Source organism: Chlorocebus sabaeus, chromosome 21 (assembly GCF_047675955.1).
Source record: "Chlorocebus sabaeus isolate Y175 chromosome 21, mChlSab1.0.hap1, whole genome shotgun sequence".
In the NCBI taxonomy this organism is placed as follows: Eukaryota; Metazoa; Chordata; class Mammalia; order Primates; family Cercopithecidae; genus Chlorocebus; species Chlorocebus sabaeus.
The window spans coordinates 111,050,727-111,070,633 of record NC_132924.1 but is presented as its reverse complement, the minus strand read 5'-3'; the positions used below and the strand labels follow the sequence as shown (position 1 = coordinate 111,070,633).

General features: G+C 45.4%; 1 protein-coding gene across 3 annotated transcripts in view; it reads left to right on the top strand.

The window, feature by feature from the left end:
* Positions 1-424: 424 nt before the first annotated feature.
* The window catches only part of CREB3L2 (cAMP responsive element binding protein 3 like 2), a 129,692-nt gene continuing 110,209 nt past the window's right edge, over positions 425-19,907 (top strand). For all 3 annotated transcript variants that reach the window (XR_012090437.1, XR_012090436.1, XM_007983065.3), the window contains exon 1: positions 425-931. Coding sequence is in view for 1 of the 3 variants with exons in the window: in XM_007983065.3 (XP_007981256.1) it covers positions 830-931 (102 nt within the window). In the remaining 2 variants the exon portion in view is untranslated. The remainder of the gene's footprint in view (positions 932-19,907) is intronic.

The window sequence follows — 19,907 nt, the reverse complement described above, 5'->3', positions numbered from 1 at the left end:
GTACCTGAAAATGTGTTAAGTCCCCCGCGCAGTAACTCTCGCGCCCCCTGTTGGCGCGCTGGCTAATTTCTGAGGATTCTCAGCAAGACTAAGCTCACCCTCCCCGTTTTACAAAATGTATTCTTGTCGCTATTTCATTGGCTGTACCTTTCAGACGCCCCTTTCCCATTAGTCAAGCCTCCAGTCCATCACTTCCGGACCCAAGCCCTCTATTGGTCCGCTGTAGGCGACAGCCGTCAGCGGGCTGCGCTCAGGCAGGAGGAGTTCCTCGGTGACGTCACAGACACTCCCTGGCTACTTTCCAAGGCGTGGGCGGAGACTTCCCGCGGCCTCTGCCTTTGGGGGGCGGGACAAGACCGAGAGTGAGACTTCTGATTGGGTCTGTTGGGCAAGACTGATATCCGATTGGTCAAGCCTGGGAGGGAGGTGCGGCCGCAGCTGGGTCCTGGAGCAGAGCCTAGGAGCCCTGGGGTGTCTCAAAGTTTGTGTCTGGAGCGGTAGCGGCAAGTGGGCTTGCGGCGAAGGGATTTTCCTGGGATGAGAGTGGGTCTCCTGCCTTCATTTTGGATGCACATCCCGCTTTAGCCCCGGCAGCGTTTGGTCCGGCCCGTGTCCCTGGGGATTCTCGGATCTCCGAGGACACCGGACGGGAGCGCTTGGCCATCCTCTCTCCGGCCGACGAGCAGTTTGCCTTCCGAGTGCAAAACTACACACACACGCGCGCACACACGCACGCACACGCGGAGAGAGAGGAACCTCGCCGGTCCGAGGCAGCTCTGCGCGTCCCCTCTGCGCTTAGCATCCTCGGCCCAGCGCGGCCCGCACCGCCATGGAGGTGCTGGAGAGCGGGGAGCAGGGCGTGCTGCAGTGGGACCGCAAGCTGAGCGAGCTGTCAGAGCCCGGGGACGGCGAGGCCCTCATGTACCACACGGTGAGGACCCGGCGGGCGGGGCAGGAGGGCTTTCAAAGCGGGGAAGTGTTGTCACGCGAGGAGGAGCTAGAGTCCTGGGACCCGGGAAGGCAGGGTTTGGGGCAGGGCATGGCCAGAGTCAAGAGGTCCTGGGCGAGGTGTACTTTAATGTCTGGGCAGATGAAGGAGGGCAACTGGCCCCTTTGCACTTCTTGTGAGAGTAATGCCACTTTGTATTCCTTTAACAATTCATGCTTTTTTCCCGAGGCTTTTTCCATCTGTAACATCATTTGCTGTTGCTAACAGTACTGTAATGCGGGAGGAGTGTGTGTTTTGAGAATAACATGCCTCCGCCTAGTTTGCTATTGATTTTTTTTTTTTTTTGAGGTTTTCAAAAACTGGACAAGATTAAGTAGCATTTCCTTTTCATCTGTCTCGTATTCTCTCTCCCTCCCTCTTCTTTCATATTTATGTTTTAAAAAGTACACGTGTGTGTGTGTGTGTGTGTTGAAAGGGCTCCCCTACATTAAGGAGAAAGGCGGCTTTATTTGCCTTCTTAAACTGTACTACCAAGAAGTCTCCTTCCTCCCTCTTCAGAGGAAAAACCAGCAGAGGAGTATGGAAAATCTGAGACAGTTGCATATTTAAGAAAGGCTCTGGGGAAGGTGGGACAGCTCACCAGTTGCTTGTTCACTCTTATACTAATGCCTCAGAGATCTCTTTGGGGGTTAGGCTGTCGCAGAGCACACACATTTCTTTTAAAGTTTTTAATGTCAACTTTTTGGGATTAAGTTTGCAAAATGTTATTTTGCTTCCAGTAGCCAGTACTGATCATAAAACTTTATGCGAAATCTCTTTGTTTGATTCTTATCCATGCAGACGTTTGTAATGGTGGTGGGGCTGGGGTGAGGGGGAACACTAATGAGAAAACCACTAAAGGCTTGGCTGCTTCCCCTTCACGCTTTTTTAATGGGGTCAGTACCAGGATATTTGAAACTTCTGCAAAATGGCCTGCAGGCTCCACCTCTTTGGCCTTTGCCTCTGGCTGACGTTATTTTGGGACAAGGAATGAGGGCCTCCCTGCTGATTCCCACCAAAGTATTTGTGGTGGCTGAGAGTGGCTTGTTTAAAAAAAATGCAGAGTGCAGGGCTGAGAGGGAGTGGTAGTTCATGCTGGGGCAAAAGCCAGATGTTCAGTGTGATCTTCTGGGCTTTGCTTGCTGAGCCTGTCCTGGGGACACCATGCGGGCAGCATGGGGGTTGGGGTCTGAGATGTGCTTCCTGTCCTCAGTAAAGAACTTGGAGTATGTTGGCCCTCAAGTATGTTTTGATGATTGGGTGCTCCAGGAGTTTCTACTGACAGGCTACATTTTATCCATATGCAGAGGGGCAGCCCTTCTCTTTTGTTCTTAAAGTATCAATCTTTTGCTGTGACAGTGTCTCATCCAACAGCTGCAATGCTACAGTTAGGGGGTTGTCTTTCAGCTGGTGGGATGAATTACGCACAGGCATCTACCTTGCTGTTGTTTGAGCCCGTAGCTTGCATTTGTGAGTTCACAGGGAAGGGTGCGAGATGCTACCTGTGACTGTGGCATTCACTCCAGGAAGAACTGCTTGGACTGGCTCTGACTAACATCTTTATGCACAGTTTCAGGGAGTAGAGACCTTACATTTTCCTTGATATTAACAGCCCAGTTTTTCTGTCATTGTGATAAAGCAGGAATGTGTGATTAGTTTTCTTTTAATTCTATTTTTAAAAAATGCTTATTGTGTCCTCCACTTAGGTACATGTCTGTTGTGAACAGCTCATTCCTATAAAATGCTGCTTATCATTGCTGCAAGTCAGTGCAACAAACTGTGCATATGAATTACTGTTGAAAGAGGTATTGGTTTAGCAGTACAGATGATTGGGTTATATTTCTCTCAAACTAAGGGACGTTTGGAGGAGGTAGGGAGATAGATAACTTTCCCATCTGTTTCCTGAACTCTGTTAGATATCCAGGGGCAGAGCTGTTTGTTACTCCAGCTGAATCTTTATGTGGAAAAAGGATGGCCTGATTATGCATTCAGTCAAAGAGATATTTGTTCTTTCGATTAGTATTTGTGGAATATATAAAGCACTTGGGAACATGAGTGAACAGAAGCAGACAGAAATCCCTGACCTCTAGAAGCTCATATTCGCGCGCGCGTGTGTGTGTGTGTGTGTGTGTGTAGGGGAACAACATAATAAAGAAGTGATTATATTGGATGAAATAAATGCTATGGAAAACGTATAAGCAGAACAAGGTGAGGGGGATAGAGAACACAGGGTGGAAGAAGAGCAAAGTATGGGATTGAACTGAGTGATCAGAGCAAGCTTCCCATAGAAAATGGACCTGAACAAAGATTGGAAGGAGGTAAGAGTGTTAGGTGAGCAGGATGAAAAACCTGAGCAAAGGCCTAAGGTAAATGTGCATTTTCATGAGCCTGTGTTAATATCATGTATTTTAGGTTACTCATTTTGGTGAGTTACTTGTCTTATAAACTCCAGGTGCTTCTGAGACACCAGTGCTTGTTTTTGGAATGATTTAGTAAAACTTTCCAAGTGGAGGAGAGCCTGAGGGGAGGGTGGGGTGTGAGGGTGGTAAGAGATGATGACAGCTACCATCTATTGAGTGTTTATCATCTGAAAGGCAGGGCTGACCACATGGCCTGCCACCCATGCAGTGCCACGGGGTCCACACTTGGTTTGATGCTCTGCTGTCACCATCTTGAAAATCTGAATTCTTTTTAAACAGGGGACCTTACATTTTCATTTTGCACTGGGTTTCACACATTCCGTAGCTGGTCCTGCTGACAGACATTGTGTCTAGTGCTTTACAAAGATTATGCCATTTAACCCTTGTAATGACCCAATGACATGAGCCGTTTTTATTACTTTTATTTTACATATGAGAAAAATGAGGCTTAGTGAGTTTAAGCACTTGGCTCAGTTCCCACAGCTCTTTAGTGATAGAACCTGGATTCAAACCTGTTGTCTGCCTGCCTCCAAGTACTTGCCCATCAGGCTGTCTGAATGAAGAATCCTGACTTAAAGAGAAGGAACTGAGTAAGAGGTTGGAAGAGAATGATTGGAATATAGGAACTGCTGAGCCTGAAAGCAGCTCATGTTTAAATGAGGCTGACAGTGGCAGCCACCAAGCCTTCCTAGTGAGATCACTTTTGTTGCTCTTACTAGGGATGTAATTACTACATGCATGATTGCTAATGCTCTGTTTTAGCAAACCTGTCACATACTTGATTTAAACAATTTAGAAGGTTCAAGTTTGTTGCCCAAGGCTGAGATTACAATGTTTCTCAGGAGCCTTCTGTTAGCCATTAGGAGCAGTGTTTTGTTTTGTTTTGTTTTTTTCCATTTGGTTAGTTATGAAGACATCTTGGTCTACAAGGACAAAGGCAGACAGGTTCAAAGTGTACAAAATAATGAAGCATATGGATAGGGCAAAGGTGGATTGATCATTAGATCCTGAATTGCTAAAACTCTGGGCTTCCTCTTGAAGCTTAAAAAATTGTTTCCATACAGATGATGAAATGTTATTTTAATTCAGTGAGTACTGATTTTAGGAGAACTGTTGCTTCAAGGTGGAATACAGGCTAAAATTGGTTCAGAAAAGATGGCAGATCTAAAAATCAGGAGAATGTCTCTTGGGGTTTGGTACCACCGTGAGAAGAAACCTTGCCTCTTTCCCCAAACCTGCCTGTATGTTGGACTTTTCTGCCATTTGTATTGTATTCCTGTAAGATTCTCTGAAAATTACTTTCTGGGAATTATCTGTGCTTTTGTAGTTTATTTTTTACTTTACTTTTATTTTATTTTATATTTTTGAGATGGGTCTTTTTCTGTCACCCAGACTAGAGTGCAGTTGCTCAATCATGGCTCACTGCAAGCTTAACCTTCCAGGCTCAAGTGATCCTCCCACCTCAGCCTCCAGAGTAGCTGGGAGTATCAGTGTGTGCCACCATGCCTAGCTAATTTTTTTTTCTTTTTTTTTTTTTTTTTTGGTAGAAACGGGATCTCAGTATGTTGCCCAGGTTGGTCTCCAACTCCTGGATTTAAGGGACCCTCTTACCTTGGCCTCCCAAAGTGCTGGGATTACAGGTGTGAGCCACTGTGCTCAGCCCCCTTTTGCCATTTAAAGAGCAAAATAATCTATAAATTTTAAAATGTATTTTATATATGTTTGAACTGTATCTGGAAGGATGCTCAAGAAATGGATAATTTTTGGGAAAGCGGCTTGAGGAAGTGGAAGTCAAGAGATGAAGGGAAGCATGTCTACGCACTACACCCGTTGGTATTATTCAAATTTTTATCTCCTGACTATGTCTAGAAAATGGAAGAAGTACAACTTGTGGGCACCATGTAAAACTGAACTAGGGGTAATTTTCAACCAAGTGTTCTTCTGGGGAAAAGGGAGCTTCAGTATGTAGAATATATACTTCAGTATATAGCTTGAGTATATAGAAACTCAATGCCACTCAAGGTCGGTGGAGGCCTTGGGTGAAGAACAGGAGAAGTGGGAAGTCCCTGTGGAAAGAGGCTTTAGGGGGAGAGGTCGGCAGGGGGTTTGCCTATGATAAATGTCAAGATCTTGATAATGTTCTGTCTTTCTTCTATCTCAGTTTAGCCATCTGGAAAATAAAACAATTTTTGCAATTTTTGCCATGATTATATCCTTTTAAAAAAGTGTATAATAAAAACTAAGTTTTTGTGAAAGTAACAACAGAAGTTCTGCTTGTTTAAAATGCAGAATTCCTATAAAGCCAAGTTATTTGTAAAATCATTTGCTGGTTATGCTACTACAGTTTTATATCTGGTTGGTTCTTCAAGTGAAACTACTGGTCCCAGACAGTGGTAGGTAGGGAGTTGGGGGAATATCCGACCTGCCTGGTCCAGATGGAAAGGCTGTCTGGCTTCCATGTCTTACTGAGTGCTGAAAAGGACTTGGCTGATCTCACAGACTGTGTGGTTTCCTCTTCCTCCTGCCTGGCCCGGAGAGTGATATGATTTCAATGCGATCTTGAAGCTTTTGGTTTGATGTTCCACTTTCGAGTCGCCTCCTAGGCTTGGCCCCACGCCAGGTTCTATAGGGGGACCCGGGTCCTTGTGGGCTGAGAATGGCATTACTTATGATCACATGACCTCCACAAGCTGAATAAATGTAATCAGTTCTAACGGGAGACAGAATTGGGAAGTAAGTATAATTTTTCCAGACCCTTGGGGTACCTTTCAACATGCTCACCCCTTTTGTGTTCCCCTCCTTTCTCAGACATCAAGTGTTCACTGTAATGTTCTCTTTCCAATTTCCTCTCTTCAAATTTTGCTGTCAGGAAATATTTGATAAGCTTACACTAGAAATTTAAGTATTAGTAAGATTTGACATGTTACCCCGAAATGGGCATTTATATTTAATAATAATTACTTCAGGTCAAAAGGGTGAATCTCTACTTGGAGAACCTAGGGCGATAGCTAGGTAGTAGTGGGGGACTATTTGGGGAATGGGAGAGGAACCCTCACTGCCCCTCCATTATTTCATAATGTGGCTCTTATTGATAAGGCAGCCTTGTTTATATGTTGCTAATTTGTCTGTGATCTAAAGGATTTCCACTGGCTTAGCAAAAATTCTGTAACAAATGATTTTATTGTCTCTGAAATTGTTCTCATGATAGTAACATTGGTTGGGAGGCGGTAGACATAGGCACAGTCCTGAAAGATGAGAGGGCAGTACAGAGTTTTATATTTGCCCTCCTTCTCGAAAGATCCCTGAGTTATAGTGTTCAGTGGAAATAGGGATCTGTGATGTGACATTGCTTTTGAAGGAGTTATAAGGTATAGAATCTAGATTAATAATTGAATTCATTACAATGCTTGCAGCTGGAAATAACTGAAAATGGATTCAGATTGGCTCATATAGTAAGTAAATTATCTCATGTTGCAAGAGGTTTTTAAATAGAGCCCCTGGCCGGGCGCGGTGGCTGACACCTGTAATCCCAGAACTTTAGGAGGCTGAGGCGGGTGGATCACAAGGTCAGGAGTTCAAGACCAGCCATGCCAAGATGGTGAAACCCTGTCTCTACTAAAAATACAAAAATTAGCCAGGCGCTGTGGCAGGCGCCTGTAATACCAGCTACTCGGGAGGCTGAGGCAGGAGAATCTCTTGAACTTGGAGGGGAGGTTGCGGTGAGCCAAGATCATGCCACTGCACTCCAGCCTAGGTGACAGAGTGAGACTCTGTCTCAAAAACAAAACAAAACAAAACAAACAAAAAAACAAAAACAAATGAGCTCCTTGTTTGGCTGATTCAGCAGTTCCTCAGTGTCCCCATGGACCTTGGTTCCACCCATGTGCAGCTTTCATCCTCAGGTTGGATGTGTGATAGACACAGGAGTTACAGGTGTTATGTTCAAAATGACAACCTCTAGAGGAAGAAGAGAAGTTGTCTCTTTCTTGTGTCTCTTTTTTAGAATGGAAGAAACTTTTCTTAGTAGCCCACTAGCTTCTTTTTCTTAAAGGTTTATTGGTAAGAATTGGGCCACATGACCATTCTTAAGCCAATGGCTGGAAAGGAGAATGGGATTTATGTAATCAGCTTAGATTAATCATATGGGGATGGAAGAGATATTAGAGACTCAACCAACATGACCATTGGGATCATTAGTAAAACAGTCTGAGGTAACAGTTCTTTCCTTAGTCAAAAGGTATGTTTCTTTTCTCATGAACCTGGGCTAGCAACTAGAAAATTTAAAATTCACAGTAATTTGCCCTGGGCGTAAAACAGTAAACCCAAGTACTGGGCCATTTGCAAAGTTCTTTTGTTTTTTGTTTTTAAATAGAGACAGGATCTCCTTATGTTGCCTAGGCTGGTCTTGAACTCCTCGGCTCAAGGGATCCTCTGCCTCGGCCCCCCAAAGTGCTAGGATTATAGGCATGAGCTATCATGTCCAGCCCAGCAAAGTTCTAAGAATGTTATTTAGCTATGCTACCAGTGCCCAGTGAAGGAAGACTATAAATGTAGAAATAGCCTCTTGAAAGTCCAGGCAAAGGCTGTTCAGGGAGGGGTGGGAGCCAGGAGGAGATTATGGCTACGTCTTGACTCACTAACTAGGAGATGTAGAATTAACTGCATTATCTGGACTCTTGGCAGCAGAGTAGAATACCAGGGCTGGAGGTAGCTAGCTGAGCCTGTAATCATGCTTACCATGCGGGACAAGAATGATTTGTTCTGTTTGGGATCGACAGCAGGTAGAAAGCTAAATACCATTTTTCAAATAAGCTATTTTTCCAGTTGCATATGGTTGTTCAAATATTGATGAGGCCACATGTGCCCGTCTGCAGCTTAAACTGCTGGCCTCAGCCTGACATGGCTCCACCCTGTCTGGTGACTCTCCTGGGGCAAATAGCCTTAAGCCTTAGCTGGGCATTTGGTAGGGTTGAGGCCTATGGTTGCAGGGCATCTGAATTGTTCAAGTGAGTGATCTCATGAATGAGGGAGTGCTGCCCATGTTTTCTGCCCCTGTGGAATCAGGATGGAAAGGAAATGATGAGACCCACTGTCTCTGGATCAACCTTGAGCCTATTTCTCCTTTTCCCTGCTCAGTAGATGCTCTCTGGCCCTTCCCAATGAAGTGCTAAGGGATCTTGATTTTTCCCTGAATTGAATTATATAGGTTATTCATGAGACACATGGGAGAAGACGGGCCATTTTATCTATGGGAAATGTGAGACGTAGAGCAGTAGAGAGATTTGCTCAGCACAAGTTCCTTGAGGACAGGAGACATGACTGTCTCTTCTATACCCTCAGGGTCCTTAGTCAAGTGCAGGATGCCCAATCATAAGTGCTTGATGCATAGTTAAGTAGAGTGAGGCAGTCCTGGAAAATGGATAAGCTGGGTGGCTCTGGCCTCTTTTTATATATTTTTAAAACTCTGGGCAGGACGTGGTGGCCCATGCTTGTAATCCTAGCGCTTTCAAGAGGCTGAGGCAAGAGGATTGCTTGAGCCCAGGAGGTTGAGCTTACAGTGAGCTGTGATCACGCCACTACACTCTGGATTGGGCAACAGAGCGAGACCCTGTCTCAAAAAAAATAAATAAATGAACAAACAAATAAATTCTGGATTCTTGTAAATGGTTTTGCAAATGTGAAAATTCAGTATAATAGTGACTTGGGTAATTCAGTGTCGATTTCTTTTTTTGTTTTGATTAGAGAACAAGATGGGCATGGGGTGATTGAGTGACAGTCCCTGTTTCCAGTGGGAGTCGAGTTGATGGCATAGTGGAAAGGATGGGCTCTCAAGGCAGACCATTTTGGTGTTGAGGGACATAGGCTCTCTGGTGACCTTGGGTACATTACTTCACCTATGTGGATTCCAGTTTCTTTGCATGTCACTGCCTGACCCGTAATAGAAGTACTTTTCCAACCTATCCCCTAAGTCACATGTCTTCTCTTTGGGAACGAAGTGTCCCAACCTTGGGAGTCTGACATCATTCAGAAAGTGGAGAGAGCCTGTCATTATTCTCTCTCATGCATCTTTATTTCCTCTCCTCTTCTGCTGTAAACACAGGCCTCTGCCTTGAACACATGTTTGCCAGATGCTCCCTCTTACTCATTTCTTTTCTCTTGTTTACTGCCAGGTTTTCTCAAGTGCCTGGTCACCAGCTATGGCCTCCATTTCCTTAGTCTCTACCCTGTATCCTCTGCCCCCTGGGTCCTACTGCTCAACCTCTCCCTAGCTGCTAAATCCAATAGTCATTTCTCTGTCGTTACCTGCAGGGCCTCATGGGATTATTTGGCAATACTGACCACAGGATTGCCTCATAACTCGTTTTTGCTTTGGCTTCCATGACACTCTGGCAAGCTTAGTTCTTCCTCCTCTGGCTTCCATACCACCTGTTAAATGTGAGTGTTTGGTACTTGGCCTTCTCTTCTCTCTGTATGTTCCCCTGGCCTCCGCTATAAACTTCGGTGCAACTGGTTCTCAGTTTTTTATACTTGCTATTTGTCTTTTGATGAAAAGCAGATCTTTGGAGTCTGACTCAAACCTGCTAGGTCCACATGAACAGCAGCACAGCTCTGGCCGGGTAACCATTGAATTTTCGTATGTTTCTTGATGTGTTTCAAAGAAGAGCTGGGACGTTGATCCTTCTTATCGCTGCACCCATTTATCTCAGGGAATGTTTAGTGACTCAGCTCTCTTGCAGTATAAACCCAAGAGGAGCTCATGGGTCATTCCTGGGATTCAGCTGCTTCCACAGTCAGTGTCACTCGGTAGAGACAGGCTGTGTTTTGCTTGTACTTTGGCTTGGGAAACCCTCTGTGGCATCCTGTGGGGATAGGTCTAATCTTTTCGACTGTGTGGAAGGCCAATTCGAAAGTGAGACATAACTTTTTAGATAACGTACCATATTTTCATCTTGTGTGTACAGCAGCTCTGGGACTCAGCTACAGTTGCCTCATGTTGAATTGCCTGCTTTTGAGTTGCTGTGTTCTGGTGTAGGTGTCTGATATTACTTTGGGGATTTTTTTTTTAAAAGAATTGAGATGAGTTATTCTGAACCATCCATATTTTATTGCCTGATTTTTGTTAGAATTATCAGTGGTAGTTCTTGGAAGAGAGATTTTCTTTGGAGGATAAAGCCTTTTTTTTTTTTTTTTTTTTTTTTGAGACAAGAGTCTTGCTCTATTGCCCAGGCTGGAGTGCAGTGGCATGATCTTGGCTCACTGCAACCTCCACGTCCCGGGTTCGAGTGATTCTTGTGCCTTAGCCTCCCGAGTAGCTGGGATTACAGGTGCCCACCACCACACCTGGCTAATTTTTTGTATTTTTAGTAAAGGCAGAGTTTCGCCATGTTGGCCAGGCTGGTCTGAAACTCCTAGCCTCAAGTGATCCACCCACCTTGGCCTCCCAAAATGCTGGGATTCCAGGCGTGAGCCACTGCACTCGGCCATGCCTTTTGATGTATGAACTCATCACAGTACAATTTACTTCATATCTTTGGTGATCACTTTGTAAATTCTACATTTTTATTACATGATCTCAAAATCCCAAAGGTATTACATGTGTTATGCCCCTACCACTGAAGATTCTTTAAAAAATAAGCTGTTTAAGGACGGGCGTGGTGGCTCACGCCTGTAATCCCAGCACTTCGAGAGGCTGGGGCTGGCAGATCACGAGGTCAGGAGATCGAGACCATCCTGGCTGACATGGTGAAACTCTGTGTCTACTGAAAATACAAAAAAAAAAAAAAAATTAGCTGAGCGTGGTAGCGGGTGCCTGTAGTTCCAGCTACTCAAGAGGCTGAGGGAGAATGGCGTGAACCCAGGAGGCGGAGCTTGCCATGAACCAAGATCGCGCCACTGCACTCTAGCCTGGGAGACAGCGAGACTCTGTGTCAAAAAAACAAAACCAAAAAAAAGCAAAAAGCAAAAACAAACAAACAAACAGAAAGCTATTTAAAACAACAACAGCGACGACGACAGCGGCACCAGCAGCATTCAGTGGATTGTGTATTTCGTTTGGGCAACTCAACGGGCAGGTGTAGTTTTGCATTTTGTGGTCTCTGTTTTCTGACTTAAAACTTTGTTTAAGTGAAACCCAGACAAAATAAAGAATGGAAAAACAGAGAGACACAGAGGTAGGAAACTTTTTTTTAACATTAGAAAATCTCTTCAGACTCCTTGGCAAATAAAAGGAGTCTGGGGAAAAAAAAATTTGCAAACAGTTTCCTAGTTGTCTGAGTGGAAAATCCTGGTTTTTCACATTTCGTATCTTGGAAATGTCTGAACAGTTTTTGTTTAAAGGGAAATTCCTTTTGGCTGAGAAAGAGCTTGCAGGATTCAAACTGATAGGGTGACGTTTTTAGAAAACTTGGAGGAAATAGGATTTGTGATGAAAATGCTTTCTCAGTGGCCAATTGTGTTAAAACGAAATTTAAATCCAAGGTTACCAATCACAGAGTTTTAAAGGTTCAGCCATTAACTCCTTCCTTCCCCTCGCATCCTGTCTGCGTGCATCCTGGGGAAACCTCTCGCATAGCTGGTCCTTCCTCCAATTCGAGGAACCTAACGAGCTGCTTGTCTAAACATGTGCATGTTCTAGGCAGGGGATAAGCATTCTTGACCTGTGGCTTTCCAAGTAGAGTAGGAAGGAAGATGTATAAACACGTCATTGAATTATAAGGCATTAAATGCCTGATATATGTTTTGCATGAGAGCTGTGTTCAAAGTATATCTGTAGCAAAGAGGATGGAATGACAAATCTGAAAGGGGTGAAGAGTTGGGGAGCACTTCATGGAGGAGCAAGTGATATTTACAAAGGGTTCTGAAGTATGCATAGGAGTTCACCAGGCAGTGGGAACAGCAGGTACAGAATAGGAACGTGTAAAAAGTCATGACTGATCCTGGGAATCTGAAGTCGTTTTATGCAGTTTGAGAGTAGGGTGCTCTATGGGGAGTCTTGGGAGATATCACAAGATCATGAGAGGTTTGCGTGCTTGGCAAATGACTTGGACATTCTTTTGTAAGCAGGAAGGTGAGAGGCTTTTAACAAGAGAGACTGGACAGGAGCAGAAATGTATTTTAGAAAGGATGGACTGGACGGCAGAATTGATAGTGGCAAGTTGATGTTCTGGCTGGCTATTTCATCCATGAAGTAGAACAGGATGCCATGAGGGCCTGAACCCAACAGGGAGGAGTAGATGAATTCAAGAGAGGATAGGGGAGGCTAGACTGGAGATGTGATCACAGGGCGTGAGGGCTATGGGAGACTTCTTGTTTTCTGGCTTGGCAGGCTGAGTTGACGGTGTTGCCATTGACCTCGAATGGGAATATTTGGAGGGAGGATGAGTTTGGCAGGGAAGATAATGAGTTCACTTTCAGGCACAGTAATTCTGATGTACTTGCAGAACATTCACAGGAGCGACACCTAAAAGGCATTTGGAAACTTGGGTCTGGAGTTCTGGAGAAATGTCTGGACTGGAGATATAGATTTGAGTGTTAGGATCCTGGTGAGGGATTAGTGAAGCCAATAATCCATATAAGATAGTCCAGAAAGGTTAGAGTGAGAGGGAGGAGTGTGAGAGAAGGGCTGAGTGTGGAACCCTGGGGGCACCGGAAGGATTGGCCAGGGAGAAGACCCTACAGATAGAACCCAGAAAGAATAATAATAATAAAAAAAAAAGTCGAGAAAAGCCAGGAAAATTCCATCATAGGCTCCAAAATAGGGAAGAGTTGCTACAGAGTGGTCAGTACAAATAAAGGTTGAGTGTGCTATTCAACTGACCGCTGAGTCCCCCAAGAACTTACTAGCATGTTAGCTCAGGGTGGTGTCTGTGTCTCCGCAGCCACAGGTCTTCTCTGTAGCAGACCTGTGTGCATGGGATGTGGCATTCTGCTGGGAAGGAGAGGCCTGGTTTCCAGGTAACAGCACGAACTGCAGGCCAGGAGGTCAGAGTAAATGGACAAAGTGTAGAACACAGCACTGCCTTTTTTGATTTTTTTGGAACAAGATTAATATCAGTCCTCAAAATTGGCATTGGGGACCATCACTGGTTCATTGGTGCCTGTGTAGTTTTATGAGGGTCCTTTCTTTCTCTCTTTCTTTTCTTCTTTCTTTCTTTCTCCCTTCCCTTCCCTTCTTCCTTCCTTCCTTTTTTTCCTTCCTTTCTTCTCTCTCTGTTTCTCTTGCTTTCTTGCTGTGTTGCCCAGGCTGATCTCGAACTCCTGAGCTCAAGCCATCCTGCTCCCTCCGCCCCTCAAAGTGTTGGGATTATGGGCATGAGCCACTGAGCCTGGCCTCTGAGGGTCCTTTCTTCATTCTTCTCTCCAGATAGGTCCATCTATCTCTGGATGTCCTTCCCATCGGCTGGATGGAGTTGGTGCCTGTGTCTGTTTTGTGACTGTGTCATTTGCAGTTCTTAGTTTTGGGGCTTTGCAAAAGGATAGCCTTCGTTCTCATTACACCTGCTCAAGAGTGTTGGGATTCACCACAGGACTCCAAGGTGTGAGTCTTTTCCTCTCTTTATTCTTTTGCCTCTTCCACCAAGGAAGTATCAGGTGGATCCACTGAATGCTGAAGATGAGTTTGATCACAGAGCATCAACAATACTCAAGTGGTAGAAACATAGAAACAAGCCCTAATTGGTTCCATTTTTGTATGACATAATAATAAGGACAGGTGAGGACAAATGGCTTTGTAATAAGAATATGAGCCTGTAAAAAGGAACATTAAGTAAATAATTGTAGCTTCAAAGAAAATGAGCAGCTGCTAGCAATGCCCAGGTTTCAGGACCCGCAAAGGTGCTCTGGCTGGACACATCCCTGCTCCCTTCCTGTGTCTCCCATGTGCCATGGCTGGATTCTGGATTCTGCCCTTGCACTCTGCTTCACTGAATCTCTGTTCCTGTCCTGACCCTCGGGCCTCCCAGGGACATGAGGAACAGGGGTGGGAGGAGGAAGCCCTTCAGCTGGGCCTGAGGTCGGGCATGTGAGTACTGAAGACAGAGGTGGGTGGAGAGGAGGGAGAATCCTGCCTCGGACTGCACAGGGAGGAAAGGGCCACCCTTTACCGCCCAGAGCAGAGCAGGCTCTTGGAAGGAGACACAGAGTTTAGGATTCACTCCACAGTTTAGCTCTGTGGTGAATTAAGCGGGTTTCTGAAGCCTGACTGGGAAACAGATGATTTTTTAAATCACATTATGTCAATGAGAAAATGTCTTGTGAGTTTGAACCACCTGTGTTAAAAACTTTTAACAAAAGATGGAGAAAGGTGTGGTGGCTTACGCCTATAGTCCCAGCTACTTGCGGGAGGCTGGGGTGGGAGGATCGCCTGAGCCCAGGAGGTTGAGGCTGCAGTGAGCCATGATTGTGCCACCGTACACCACCCTGGACAACAGAGCCAGATCCTGTCTCTCCAAAAACAGAAAGCATTTTAGAGCAGTTTTATGTTCACAGCAAAATTGAGCAGAAATACAAAAAGTTCCCATAGATCTCTTGTGCCCCTCAACACACAAAACCTGTCCCACCATCCACATCCTGCTATTACAGACTTTTGGCATGTGAATTCATAAGCTGGGGTCACCTGGGGCAGCTTTTGATTTTAACTTAATTTTTTAAGATTAGTCACAGGTAAGCCTCCCTTTATAGTCTAGCAAGAAGCCAGATTGGCCACAAGAGCCTTGAACACCAAAGGTTGTATCCTGTTTTTTGTTTTTTGCTACTGAAAACTTATTCACATGACTAGGTACATACCTATAGATTTCAGTACCATTAAAAAGTCAAACTATGGTGCCGCGTTTCCCTCCCTCTCTCCATTTACAGATGACTTAGGCAGTAGATGTTATTCTTTGAAAAGACATGGGATCTAGTGAGGAAACAGTATATATTTTTTGTAACCAAAGAACCTGACTCCGATCTGATCTTCGTAGTTTTGACTTTTAACTTCCTATCCCTGAATGGTATTTGTTTCTGAGGCACTGCCAGGAATTGTGTTTCTGGTTCTGCACTGGGTTTGCAAGCTTGCTCTCCAGGCTCTCCTGCAGCCCATGACCCACGTTGGAGCCGCTGGGAGAGCTGGGGCAGGGGGCTGAGGAGGTCAAGGCCCAAACCAGCTGCAGGCGAACAACTGCTGTACAGCTGTGATGATATCTGCATGGTGCAGTGTGGTCGCCCTTGGGCTTGGGGCATCATGTTCTAACGAAGGCACCCAGTGACCCTGGCAATCTTCACAGACACGTTTTCTTGTGTGGTAAGAGAGGGACAGAAACGGAGCTGCCAGAAAAACCATTTGGTTTCTCAGCTGTGTTTACAAGCTGAGGAACACGAGGCACGTCGAAACCCAGTGTTTCATTTTGACTGAAATACAGACTTCTAGGAAGACACTGAAAGGAGGGTGGGATGGCTGGGTGGATGGAGCATGAGGATGTTTCAGCTTCTTATTCCTACCCTCCCAGTTTCAGTGGTGGGGTTCTGAATGTCTTCGTGTCTGCAGATTGCTCAACCTCTGGAAAAGTCAGCTGGTAGGAGGAGCAGGGATTTTGAGTCAGCACAACTGCATAGCCCTTATCACCACTGGCAAATGATTTCTTTAGTGCCCCCGAGCCCTGCTGACATGGCACTCATGGAAAATGATGATATGTGCATGGTGCTGTGTGTCAGAGTAACGGATGAGGCTAATCATTGTGGGTGGAATCCATCTCAGGGGTGCAGTCGCTCCAGCCTCTGCTACTCTCTTGCCCTCCTTCCCAGTCCCACGGAGTGGGGCCCTCCCTGGTATACCTGTTGGGAAGTCCTGATAAGTGTGCTTGTCTGTTTTCTCCTCTAACAAAATGGAAACACCGTGAAAGCAAAGACTTTGTTTTATGCACTGCTGTTTATCCCCAGCTAACGGAACAGTGCTGGGCGCATGGTAGGTGTCCAGGAAAATGTTTGGTGAATGAATGGACGAACAAGCGAATGAGTCTAGGCTTATAATCTGGTTCTGGCTCTCCCTACAGTGAGCACCTTTCTGAGACTGTTTCACAAGGCCCTGGTGGAGGAAGATAAATGACAAGACATAAGTAAAGTGTCACTGTGTCTGATATGTGGCCACTAGATGGGTGATATTTGGTTCCTTTCCTCCATTTTTTTTTTTTGCTCCAATAATTTCTGAGAGGCCTAGGAAGAAGAAAATGTTTGCTGCATTCTGAACTCATGGATAACATGCATAAATAGAATAAGACCTCTGAATTGTGGCCTGATTGTGAAAAGGTATTTAGGGAAAAAGACCTGAAATATTTCTTCAGTTCTTACCTGAGTCCTCTTAGGTTCAACGCCTGGTATTGATTTGCATGACTGAATTAACACTTCAAATTTTCAGGCACCTGCTTCTGAGGAACTGAAATTTTTTGGGTCAGTTTTGAGGGAGTGGGTTGGCGGCAGGTGTTAGCACTCTGAGTTACAAGAAGGAAGATGAGAAGGGGACAGCTTGTTCCATGCCCCTTCCATTTCCTGAAACACCATCTATCACTGGACATTGAGGTCACTTACATTATTTTTTCCAAATGAAAATAGTTTTTCTGAGGCTGATTGTGACCTGTTTAGGTGTCTGTTAACAGCAGGAAGGTGAGTAAGGGACAGCAGGATGGCACTGAGCAGCCCTGGCGGGGCTGCTGCCTGTAGCATCAGGGACCAGCTGAAGCGCTCTCCATCCACGAGGCCTGGGGCTTCCTGGCAGAGCACCTTTGGAGTGCTGTTGATACGCTACTGCAAAGGCATTTAAGCCACATGCTCCCTCCAACCCCTGGCCTGAACTGCATCTAGCCTTGGCTGTTCCCAAGCAGTCCATATACATATTGTTGAGTGAGAGAACCTCTCTGAGTCCTGCTTTCTTGGGAATCAGGTTCTAAGTTGCTCTCCCGTGCCTTCCTTTTATCTGGACCAACCAGCATTTTATCAAACAGAGGTTATATGGAGATTCTGACATGTGAATGGGCCCCCTTCCTCCTTTTCATAATGTCTTATTATTACTTTGGCAGTTTCAGTAGGTCTTTGAAGAGGGAGCTGACCAAAACCTGTGCCCAAATCTCAATCTCTCTTGGAAGTTAAGTTACACATTTGTATTTTAAGCAAAAGCAAAAGAAAACAAACAAAGCCCCCAACTCCCCACAGAACTTATTGCTGATAATGGAGTTCAATGAGAAAGAAAGAAAATCTTAGCTATTGAGGCCAACAAGCTTTAATGAGGTACCTGATGGTTCTTCTCTATTGGGCTATGTTACTATAAAGTTTGGGAGACTTCAAGACCTTTGATCTTTCATGAAACGTAGACTTCTTTCATGGAGAAGTTTGTTCTTTGGTATTTGCCAACTGAAAGAAAAATATCCTGGTAGGTAGATGTTTTCTTCCCCCCATAGCTTTTTTTGAGGAACTATTACTTGAGCCAAGTTTGCTTTTAGAAAAACCAAACAAAAAGCTGCAGCAGCAACAAAATAACAAGAATGAAAGTATGAAGATGATAAGATTATCTGTCCCTTGGCTTTAGCATTTGGTAATTTAAACATGTAAGGGCCTATTTATGTCGTGGACCGAACAGTCCTGAGCTAGGCCCTCCGGGGCTGGTGTAGTGCTTGATCAGGGCCAACGGGGCCCCTCCGTGAGGCTGTTTGTCACCTTTGTCCTCATGACTACAAGATGACTGCTTCACTTCCAGCCTGTCATCAGCCTCACTGGTGGAAGAAAGTGGCGGGGCAAAGCAGAAAGGGTAGTACCCGTATTAGCACAAGCCGGGGCTTTCTCTGAGGCCTCCAGCAGAATTCCCTTAGATTTCACTGGCCATCGCTAGCTGCAGAAGAGGCCAGGAAGGTGTGAGTGTGTTAGCTTAATACTTGCCACCCTGAAGAAGATTGGTGTCTGATAGTAAGGAGGACGGGTAGGATGGATATTGAGTGGTCAAGCAGCAGTGTCCACCACATCCCAAAATAACATTTTCCCAAATTAATAGAATGCAGGGTCTGGTCGGGACCTGTGAGATGGCTGAGAATGACGCCTGCATCTCACAGATAAAGGAACTACTTTATTTCCTTCTACTTCTACTCAGCGTGCCAAAAACCTCAGTGGCACTTTTTGGCACTTCTGGGTGTGGCTGCTCTTCCCCTGATCCCTAAACTGTGCCTGGATTGTGAGTGGGCCGAGAAGTTCCTTCACTGGACAGCAGAGTGGCTGGGAGCGGGCAGTGTGCGTGTGGGAATCAAAAGGCCTGATTGTGCTTTCTCAGGAAAAGCAGCCGGCCAACAATAATGACTGGGCCGCCCCTGAGTGCAGAACCTGGAATCCAGCCTTCTGGAATGAAAAAGCCATACAAGACTCAGTCCCTGCCCCTGAGGAGTGAAGGCCTAGCAGGGCGGACAGAACAACCACAGGGGAGAGAGAAAGCAGAGAGGTATGCGAACAATGAAGAAAGCCCATAGCAAATGGAGTGACCAGGCCGGGAAGGTGGCTTGGAGGAGCTGGCATTGACTCGGGATTTGTAAAGGTCTATTATTTGGTGGCTCACAATGGTGTATAAAAATACTAATTGAGAGTCAGCAGCTTTGCCTGGTTGGAGCAATTTAACAACACCTGCCTGAAGCCTGCTGTGTTTTCTTTAGAAGAACAGCCTGAGTCAATAGTGCTTACGGACTCCTTGATGGATGTAGAGGGAGTATTAAGTTAGCCAGATTTATTGGAACATGTCTAAAAGACCGCTAGCTCTGTACCAGCGTTTCCTCTGAACTTTCAATCTCCATCCTTTCTTCCCTTCCCCACTGCCTGGTGGCTCTGATGCTGCATTTCTGCCCTTGCTTCTGCTGTTTAAGATTCCTTCTTCGAGGGCCCAGCCAGTCTCCTCTGTCCTGGGGCTGTGTGGTAGATAGTCCTCTGGAAGGCATTCACCGCCTTGTCATAGGGCCATGTGGTTGGTGGAGGGGGCAGAAATTGGGGGACTAGTGTTTTAGAGGCTCTTAGGGCACACATGGGAACAGGTGGACTGTATTTTGGCATTGAGAGTATCTGGGCATATTAGTCTGCTCAGACTGCTATAACAAAATACTACAGATGGGTGACTTAAACAACAGGCATTTATTTCTTATAGTTCTGGAGACTGGGAAGTCTAGGATCAAGGTGCTGGCTCATTCTGCTCCTGGTTAGGGCTCTCTTCCTGGCTTGCAGATGGCCACCTTCTCACTATGTCCTCATGTGGTAGAGAGAGCATCTTCTTTCTTCCTTTTTGCTATGTCCTCTTCCGATGAAGTTGCTAATCCCACCATGAGGGCACCATCCTTTCAGCCCATTTAACCCTCAGGCCCAGTCTCCAGATACTGTCATGTTGGTGGTTAGGGCTTCAGTGTATGAATTTGCAGGTGTATTAGCCCGTTCTCATGCTGCTAATAAAGACATACCCAGAACTGAGTGATTTATAAAGGAAAGAGGTTTAATTGACTCACAGTTCA